Source organism: Ornithorhynchus anatinus, chromosome 5, assembly GCF_004115215.2.
Source record: "Ornithorhynchus anatinus isolate Pmale09 chromosome 5, mOrnAna1.pri.v4, whole genome shotgun sequence".
Taxonomy (NCBI): domain Eukaryota; kingdom Metazoa; phylum Chordata; class Mammalia; order Monotremata; family Ornithorhynchidae; genus Ornithorhynchus; species Ornithorhynchus anatinus.
In genome coordinates this window covers 14,320,241-14,330,105 of record NC_041732.1, presented here as the reverse complement: position 1 = coordinate 14,330,105, position 9,865 = coordinate 14,320,241, and the positions used below count along the sequence as shown (strand labels likewise).

The window sequence follows — 9,865 nt, the reverse complement described above, 5'->3', positions numbered from 1 at the left end:
TGGGCCTACAGCCTAAGGGGGATGGAGTCCCCACTTTACAGAAGAGATCGAGGCAGAGCGAAGTTACACACCTAAAGCCACAACAGGCAAGTGACCACGCCAGTCCTCTGGTGCCCAGGCTCTTCCCACTAATCACAACAATGGTATGAAGCACTTACTATGTGTCAAAAATAATGCGCGTCAGAGGGTTTTGGCCCCGGAACCCATCCTTCCCCCTCTCACACCTAAGGCAGGAAGAGCAGAGCAGCCCCCCCGACCACTCAGCACAGGGGGTCCCATCCCCTCACCCCTTACAAATCCACACCGGGTCTCGGTCACTCATGTTTATTTTAGTGCTGGTTTTTTTCTGACAGTGGCACGCGTGCTCGTCTCACTTTTACAGCCCCGCCCCATCCCGTGACAGCAGCGGGCATCGCTTCTCTGACGGCGCGTGCAGACCCGAGGCGGGCGGGCCGGCCGGGACCCCCGTCCGCAACTGGGACCGAGCCTCCCCGCATGGCTAAGGGGCCGACTGAGGGAAAGAGAAGACTGGACCTAAGTCCGGTCGGATGCCCCTCGGCCGAAGCGGAGCCGGGCCGCCCTCCTTTCGGCCTCGGCTTCCTTCCCGCTTCGGCATCCGAGTCTTGGGCTGGACTCAGCGGGGGAAGATGTGGCCGCCGCAGCTCCCTGAGCTGAGCGCGGGTATGGTTTGGCTGGTGGGGCCCTGCCTTTCTCCAACCTAGGCAATGGCAGAGCCTCCCCGACCCGGAGAGGGAAAACCAGCAGGCGAGGCCCCCTGCCCCACCGGGCCGGCCCCCAGCCTAGAGCCCGGCGACTGGTCTGAACCGGAGGCCGCGGCCCGACCTTTCGCAGCCCCGGCTTTAACTACGGTGGGTCTCCCCCACCTGGCCTCGGCCGCTGCCGGAGGAAAGCTCACACCAGTTTCTGCTGTCGCCAGTGGCCGCAGGCAGGGACCACAGGCTGCTCCCTGGGCCGAAGCTCAGGCTCTTAGCGTGGGCCCGAGCGAGAGGCGGCCTCACCCCCGGACTCTGACCACTCCCCACCCTCCTGGTCTAGGAGACCTCCCGCACATCCGTCCAACGGCCCGGCCGACCCGCTAACGGACTCCCGGCCCCAAGTCTCTCCGCGCCCGCCCGGACCCTAGCCGAGCCGTCCTCCGCCGTCTCCTCCTCGATGGCACGGACTCTCTCTCAAAGTGGGACCGGGGGCCCGGTCTGTTTCCAGTAAAAGCAGAGGGTCGAGAGGAGGTGGGGAAGAGACAGAGGAGGTCACACACAACCCCGACTCCCAGCCCGGCGTCAGTGCCGGGCCAAACCCCGCTCAGCCAGGCAGGTTTCCGCACCTCCGGCCTGAGCCCAAAATGGCACCCCCGGCCCCTGCTCTGCCACGGGGCATTCCCGGACAGCCGGGTCCCCTCGTGCTCTCGGGAGGCCGAGGGGAGCCCCCGCGGCTCAGGATCCAGCAGGAAAAGACGAGGAGCCCGTGGCCCTCTGAGCCCCACACGGAAACCAGATCCCCCTCGGCCAGGAGAGGCGGTGCCTCCGTGGCAGACCCAAGGGGCCCAGAAGGCCAGAGGCTTCTCCAGAGGACTTCAAAATAATCAGTCTCCCTCCTTTCGGTCCCGCGCTCTGCTCTAGGTTGGGCCTAAAGGTCCGCAATCGCCACAACCGCAGCCGCAACCACGTACCGGTTCCGAGGAGGAGGGCTCCCGCTCCGGCCCGGGACGAGCCCGGCCTGACGCACCTAGACGTCTTCCGTCAGAGTGAGAAGCGCGGGGGTGTTGGGGGGACGTTCCGGGAGGAAACAACTTCACTAGGTGAAGGTGGAGGGGAGGGCTGGTGGCCGGGGGACGGCAGCTCCTTCCTGCTGTTGGCCCTACCCTGGGGGCCCGTCCCCCGGCCCTGAGCTCGGGAAGGGGGTGGGTGGGTGTCACTGAGGTCAGCCTAGCACGGGGCCCCGGCCGGCAGCTCGCCGGCTCTGGCGGCGGTGCCAGGGGATCGGCTGCCGTCTCAATCCCCGGGGTCGGCTCTCTTCGGATCCTCCCCGAAGGAGAAAGGCTCCACAGGCCCAGCGTGGCGCTGGACCCCAGAATACTGAGCCAGAAAGGGCCCTCGGCCCCTCTCTCCACCCCCAGGCGGGGTTCGCCGGGGAAATTCTCCTCGGGGGCAAGGGGATATCTCCTCACCTGTCAAACCAGGAGAGGCCACCGCCCCGTCTAGGGCCAGTGGCGGTGCCCTAAGGCAGGCAAACCCGGGCAGCCCGACGGGAAGCGGGTGGCCGGCGGCCACTGCCGGCTCTCGCCGCGGGCCCGGGGGGAAAACTGAAGATGGCACAAGCTTGAAGTCGGGGGGAGGGGGTGTTGAGGGGGATGAGAGGGTACACTGCTGGCAGAGAGGGCACTGAGGTTCTACAGTAACATGTCCCAACACTACCCGTGCTGAGCACAAAAAGACAACGCATCAAATCACACCCCATAACATCAGTTTGCTTCCCCCACCTGTCCTCAGGAAGAAAAGGGGTGGGGGCGGGAGAGAACAACAAAAAAATCCCTTGTTATAAAGTCCACCTGGATCAATGCAGGAGGTGGCGGGGAGGGAGGGAGGCTACGAGAGGACCCGGGAGGGGCGGGGGAAGAACACTGATTGCCATGATGATCCACCTCCCATGGGTGGGGAAGAGCCCCCCAGATCTGTACCCGATTAGAGGGAGGCACTGCTCAAAAAGCAGGGTCAGGGAGGGAAGCACTCAGGCTCTGGCCGCCCCTCCCAAGACCATAACCCTCCCCCCTCAACTCCCCCCCCGGGACTGTAGACTGTAGACTGTAGTCCCCGGTCTGACAGTCCCCCGCGTCTGAAAACACAAACCCCGCCGGGCGGCTGGTCGCTGGGCCGGGGGGCGGCGGTTCGCCGGGGCCTTCGGACCCAAGTCGCCCCGCCAACACCACCCCCCGGCCCCAGGACAGCCCTGGGCGGTAGCAACTGCCGCTGCCTTCCCAATACGCTTGGGTTCTCGGCTTTAAACGTGCTCCGTGCCGTACAGAGCAAGCACAAAATAATAACAACAACAACAACGATAATCACTGTGACACAGACAGAATCTCCCATCCTTAAGGCGCTCAGAGAAGTGTCAGGCCCTCCCCATCCCCTCCCCCCGCCCCCTGCTTCCCCCCACCCCTCGCCCCCCGGAGGCGGGCCCCTCTACGTGGAGTGCAGGGGGATGACGAACTTGCAGCCGAAGGGCGAGTGGTAGTCGATGCCCGCCTCCTGGAACACCCGCTGCGGGATGCCGACGTCGCACAGGTAGACGCGGCCGGCGCGCTCGCCCAGCGGCAGCGGCAGCCCCAGGGCCAGGGACCACTTGGCGTCGATGCCCTGCTCCACCTCGCTCACGGGCGGGTCTATGCTCAGGACCGGGGCCCGGTTCCCGTTGGCCCAGTCCACGGCCGCCTTGTACCAGGGCTGGTCGCGCAGGAAGGCGTTCTCGTGACAATCCAGGCAGTTGATCACTAGGTCCACGGGGCTGGTGGGGAGATCTGCGGTGGGGAGGAGAGGGGAAGGGACCAAGTCAAAGGACCCCTCCCACCGACAGCCCTCACCTGCCGTTTCCCTGCGCCCTTCCTGCCTGCCACGCCGGGGGTGAGGGGACAGACCCTCCCCTGCTCAGCGTAACTCCTTCCGTTGCCTCCCGGTATCCGAGAGGGCTGGGCCCGGCGGCTTTGGGCCTAGACTCCAGCGTTCGGAGAAGGAAAACCGGGCACGTTCCCCATCTCGCGGGAACGGCCACTCAGGCCCCCGAGCGATGGCGCGGAAGCTTCCGGTTCTATCCGCGGCCCTGCCCCCACCCCTCGGGGCGGCCTCTATCCCACCGGGGGCCCGTATCGTTACCCTCCCCGACCCTCAGCCCCCGTGAGATCGGTGAGGAACATCACACCGTGCCTCTACAGCCAAATGGGTCTCACTCCCACAGAGGTCCGGAGAGGCCCGCTGGCCGGCCCGGGGACCGACGCGGTCACCGACGGAGACGGAAGGCGGGTTCTCCGGTCCCCAGGCCTGTCGGGTGAGCCTGCGGCGGTAGCGGCTCAGACGAGAGCCCGCCCGGGGCCGGGCCTTCCCGAAAAGCCTCGCTCCTCGTTCACGTGGGCGATTCCCAGCCGAGCACGGACGAGTGCCCAGACTGACACGCCTACAACAGTGCTTGGCACATAGTAAGCACTTAACAGATACCACCATTATCACTGTATTACCAGGCGGGGTTACTCGGATCCGGGAAGGGGCCCGACTTGTCCAGCGAGGGAGAAACGGCAAACTTTACAGCCGGCCTCGGCCCCGATGTTACAGGATTCTGGGCTGCGGTTGCTGCCGCTGAGGCATTCAGGCCCCCTCGCCCAAGATTCGCAGGAAAGTCTCGGGTTCTTCACCCTGCGTCCCGTCTTCCCTACCTGTTGGGCAGCTGGAGATGATGACGGGGCAGAGGGGGACGGCCGGACGGAAGATTTAAAGCCACAGAGGTCAACCACCTCCGTGTCCATCAATTCTACGGTACCGTCTCAGACACTGGGGCCAGTGCTCTGCACAGAGTAAGCGCTCGATAAACACCATCAACCGAGCGACCCACAGCGTCAGGCCCAAGTCTCCGGAGCCGCTCCGTCCGTCTGTCCGTGGGTCGTCATTCCCAGGTGGCACCTGGGAAGGCCTTTCCCGGCTGCGGCCAGCAGATGGCACTGCCAGACGACAGATTCCCAGGGCGGGGGCTGGACCCAGCAGGTTGACCGCCCCCGCCGGGGCCCACTCACCTTTGAGGCTGGACACCTGCTGACCCTGGGTCTTGCTGAAGAGGGTCAACTCGTTGGTGATGGACTCCAGCATCTTGACGAAGTTGGGCAGGAAGAGGATGACGTGGACGTCGTGGTTGGCCAGGTGCCGCCCGCAGCTGATGCCCTGGGCCCCCTTCACGTGGGGCCCGCAGAGCAAGGCCACCGTGGGCCTTTGGTGGACGTTCTTGGGGTTTAACCTACGGAGGGGGAGGAGAGTCACCCCATCAGTCACCCTTCCTCGAGGCCCACTCACGATCCGCTAGCTTTTCGCCCTACCATCCGGGGCCCAGATCACGGAGCCCCATTATGGAGCCGGACATACCGCGCGTCGCGGATGTCGGGTTCAGTAGAGACTCTTGGGGTGCCTCCTAACCCCGGGTGTGCCCGTGCCCAAGGCTTCCTGCGGCTGCCCAGGAAGGGCAGAGGGGATGGAAAGCAGAATGCCGGCAACTTTATATACTTTAAACCCTGGCATGACCCCTGCAGGGTGGCATATAAAAAAAGGGTTTCACCAAGAAGAGGGCCATTGGGACAGCCTACTATCATCCCACCTCCATCACCATACATATCCATCCTCTGTTGGAAAAACTGGAAGGAAAAAGTGATTTGTCTGAAAAGATCAAACCTAAAATCTCTTCTCAGGGTTGGGGAATTATGCCACCGTCAGTGTCTTGAAGAAGACAAGGGAGCACTGCTAGACTGCTTGTGAGGCAGCCGGCACGGGAGAGAAAGAAGCGGAGGGGGAGAGAGGTATCTCGTCTTCTAACCGAGAGGCTGGACAAACGGGCAGCGGGCCGGGGGGTGGACCCCCTTCTTACGGGTGTTGTTTATAAGGCGGTCTTACTAATGCCTTCAGCTGTCCATTAGCAGAGCCTTAACCCAATAGTCCCATGGAGCTTTTTCAGTCCCAAGACACTGATGCTTGGTGGTGGAGAAGGGAAAGTAGGAGACAAAAGAACCCCCCAAAAAATCTCCGTGGGCCTATTGGCCTATTGGACTGTTCCATTTCCCAAGGTGCGGTGGGAAAAAGGGTGGGGCGACCAGTCCACCGTAACAAGATGAACCGAGGGCGTTCATTTCGTCAGAACAGGTTAGGTTTTGATCCTTTTGCATTTGACAGCCCCAAAAGGATGTCCCGTGGAGCGTGGAAAATTTTACCCACTTCCCCCTCAGAGACCTAGGGCCATCTTCTAAATTCCCCCCCGCAATAAAGGGTACTACTGAGGTCTATGGTGGGGGGATGCCCCATAATTAGATCCAATTACAAAAGAGGAAATGGAGTTCTGGCCTCAGAAAGAAAGACAGGCAAACAGAAAGCGACACCCTCCTGCCTTTGCGCCCAGATGCCCTGTGAAAACACGGCACCCTGTGCCGCCCAAGAGCTCTGACTGAACTCGGTAAAAGACGGACTTCCGCCAGGCTCCAATACTCTGAGGAAAGAGACCACGAGGGGAGGAATGACCCCAGGGCCACCTCTGTCACGTGTCCCCCTCTGTCAAGGAACAAGTTTTCAGGGATAATAACACGGGGGCGGGCCGAGGGCAAAAACTTGATTCACAATAGAGTTGGTCTCCTGGAACGGGCCCTGTCGGTCGGCCAGCCACGTGCAGGGTGCTGTATAGAAGGCCGCCAAGTGCTTAGTATGGAGTTGTGCATGCCGGAAGCAGCGCTCGATAAATACCCCCGACCGACTGACCAACGGTACCTGTCGAAACTGGGGCTCCCGAGAGCCTCTGCCAGGAGCTGAAGCAGCCTCCCAAATACCGTGTTCAGCTGGAGCCTTAACGTGCCATCTCTCTGACTGACCATTTGAGAGGGGCGGCCTCAGAGCCGAAACCAAAGAGGTCAACTCCGCATGTGGCTGGACACTCCTTTGGAACTGCAATACTTCCCCCACCCCCAGTCCCTTAATTCCTCTACCTGTAATCCATTTTAATGTCTGTATCCCCTCTAGACTGCAGGCTTTTTTTTAAAATGGCATATGTTATGGACTTACTATGTGCCAGGCACCATACTAAGTATTGGGCTGGATATAATTTAATCCATTTGGACGCAGGCTATGTCCCACAGGGGCTCTCACTCTCAATTCCCATTTTACAGGTGAGGTAACTGAGGCACAGAGGAGTTAAGCCCAAGGTCACACAGCCTCGAGGCCCACCCACGATCCACTAGTTTATCACCCTACCATCCGGGACCCAGATCACGGAGCTCTGTTATGGAGCCGGACATACCGCGGGTAATGGACGTTGGGTTCGGAAGAGTCTCTTGGGGTGCCTCCTGTCCCCGGGTGTGCCCGTGTCCAAGGCCTCCTGGGGCTGCCCACGCCAGAGGGGATGGAAAGCAGAATGCTGGCAACTCTGGCATATATATTTTAAACCCTGGCAAGAAGTTAAACCCAAGGTCCGCCCGGAATAAGAATCCATGTCCTCCTGACTCCCGGGCCCACTCTCTACCCACCAGGCCATGCTGCTTCTCTGTTTGAGGGCACGGATCCCGCCTAATAATAATGTTGATATTTGTTAAGCGCTTACTATGTGCAGAGCACTGTTCTAGGTGCTGGGGAGATACAGGGTAATCAGGTTGTCCCACATGAGGCTCACAGTCTTAATCCCCATTTTACAGATGAGGGAACTGAGGCCCAGAGAAGTGAAGTGACTTGCCCACAGTCACACAGCTGACAAGTGGCAGAGCCGGGATACGAACCCGTGACCTCTTACTCCCAAGCCCGTGCTTGTTCCACGGAGCCGCGCTACCACACTGCCTACCAACTCTACAATATTGTACTTTCCCAAGTGCCCAGTACAGTGCTCTGCACAGAGTAGGGCACAGAGTAGGTGAGAAGCAGCGTGGCCTAGTGGACAGTGGGAGTGGGCCCTAGTGGGCCTGGGAGTCAGAAGGACCTGGGTTCTAATTCCGGCTCCTTACTTATCCGCTGTGGGACCTCGGGCGAGTCATCTCACTTCTGTGGGCCTCCGTTACCTCATCTGTAAGATGGGGATTAAGACTGTGAGCCCTAAGTGGGACAGCGACTCCGTCCAACCTGACAACCTTACACCCTACCCCAGCATTTGGTAGAGTGTCTGACGCATAGCCTCTGCTCCAATTCCATAAAAAAAAAGTGCTCAGTAAGTACCAGCGATGGACTGACTGGCTGAGGAGGTAAACGTCAACGTGGGCTCTGACCCAGTTCCAGAGTTCCCATCAAGGGGTCTGGCCTCGGCCTGACCCGGAGCGACAGCCCAGGCTCAGAGGTGCCGGCTCAGGTGAGCGTCACCTGCAGGGCCGAAGCCTAGTCCACGTGAGGAAGCCAGCGGGATCGAGCATCTAAACCGTCCCCCCAGGCACTCTCTGTTCTGCTTGAAGCCACGGCAACCTCAGGAGTCCAAGGGGCAGGGAGGGAGGCTGGGGCGGCCCCTGACCTAACCCAGGTGCCCACCTGACTCCCAACCTGCTTTCCAGGACTGGGGGGTGGCTGGGGGTGTCCGAGGTGGCACCAGCCCATCTCTGTGTCACAGCTGTTCTGTACAATTTAATCGACGGGTCTGTTCTCCGCAGGGCTTCGCGGGGCCGTCCCGCCCGACGGGCAGAGACAGAGAAGCTAAGGCGTCGGTGCCTGGGGCCGGCGGCATCTTCCTTTACCTGTTGGGTCCCCCGAGCAGGGTCAGGGCCATCTGGCTGGCACAGACACCCGTCATCTCCAGCCTCCGTTCCAGCGTCAGCCCGTGCTTCTCCGCCACCGACAGCAGCTTTTTGTGCAGTTCGTAGGAGACACATGGGACCACCAGGCCAGAATCTGGGACGCCGCAGGGAGGCGAGAGGAGAGAGAAAGAGAGAGAACAGGTCAGGCAAACAGAGGCTTCCAGCAGGGGCTTGGCTAAGCACTCCCTGAGACCTTCCATGCGGTGGGCCCTTCCCGCCCTCCCACCCTCGACGGCCGAGCCCACCTCAGCTAGTTTCCACGGCCCTCAGAGGTGGAGTGGCTGGGGCAGAACCGGCGAGCTACTCTGCTGTCTGCCCCCAGCTCCACCACTTGCCTGCTGTGACCTTGGGCAAGTTTAACTTCTCTGTGCCTCAGTTTCCTCCACTGCAAAATGTCAGCCAATCAGAGCAGGGTGGCCTCATGAAAAAAGCACGGGGCTAGAAGTCAGAGGACCTGGGTTCTAATCCCGGGTCTGCCACTTGTTTGCTCTGTGACCCTGGGCGAGTCACTTGAGAGAAGCAGTATGGTTCAGTGGCAAGAGCCCAGGCTTGGGAGTCAGAGGTCATGGGCTCTAATCCCTGCTCCATCGCTTGCCAGCTATGTGACTTTGGGCAAGTTACTTAACTTCTCTTTGCCTCAGTTACCTCATCTGTAAAATGGAGATTAAAATTGTGAGCCCCACATGGGACAACCTGATCACCTTGTAGCCCCCAGCACTTAGAACAGTGTTTTGCACATAGTAAGCGCTTAACCAGTACAATCTATTTTTTAATTTTTATTTTATTTAACTTCTCTGTGCCTCAGTTCCCTCAACTTTAAGATGGGGATTCAATGTCTGTTCTCCCTCCTAGTTAGACTCAGAGCCCCATGTGGGAAGGGGAATGGAACTGGCCTGATTAACTCGACACAGTAAACGCTTAACAAATACCATTAACGAAAAAAAAAGGACTGCAGTGAAGACCTCACCATGTAATACTAATAATAATAATTATAGCATTTGTTAAGTGCCTACTATGTACCGAGCACGCTTCTAAGTGCTGGGGTAGATACAAGGTAATCAGGTTGTCCCATGTGGGGCTCAGTCTTGATCTCCGCTTTACAGATGAGGGAACTGAGGCCCATGAGTGCAGGTAACCCAAGTCCTCTGACTCCCAGGCCCAGGCTCTTTCCACTAGGGTACATTGCTTCCCATAAAGGAGCTGAGGCAAAAAGAATCTGATTTGCAGAACTCCTTGACAAGCCAGCCGGAGGTTCCCCTGCCTAACGCTTCTCCCACGTGGCTGGCAGAAGAGCCCCCAGGACCTGAATTTACACCCTCTTCTTCCTTTGCCCTTTTGCTATCAGTTGCCAAA

The 9,865-nt window shown here is 60.0% G+C and overlaps 1 protein-coding gene across 2 annotated transcripts in view; it reads right to left on the bottom strand.

The window, feature by feature from the left end:
* Positions 1-308: 308 nt before the first annotated feature.
* Positions 309-9,865, bottom strand: part of EDC3 (enhancer of mRNA decapping 3) — a 54,332-nt gene continuing 44,775 nt past the window's right edge. For both annotated transcript variants that reach the window (XM_029065097.2, XM_029065098.1), the window contains 3 exons: positions 8,453-8,606; positions 4,793-5,010; positions 309-3,532 (listed from right to left, as the gene is read on the bottom strand). In XM_029065097.2, the coding sequence (XP_028920930.1) occupies positions 3,198-3,532; positions 4,793-5,010; positions 8,453-8,606 (707 nt within the window). In that variant the 3' untranslated portion in view covers positions 309-3,197. The remainder of the gene's footprint in view (positions 3,533-4,792; positions 5,011-8,452; positions 8,607-9,865) is intronic.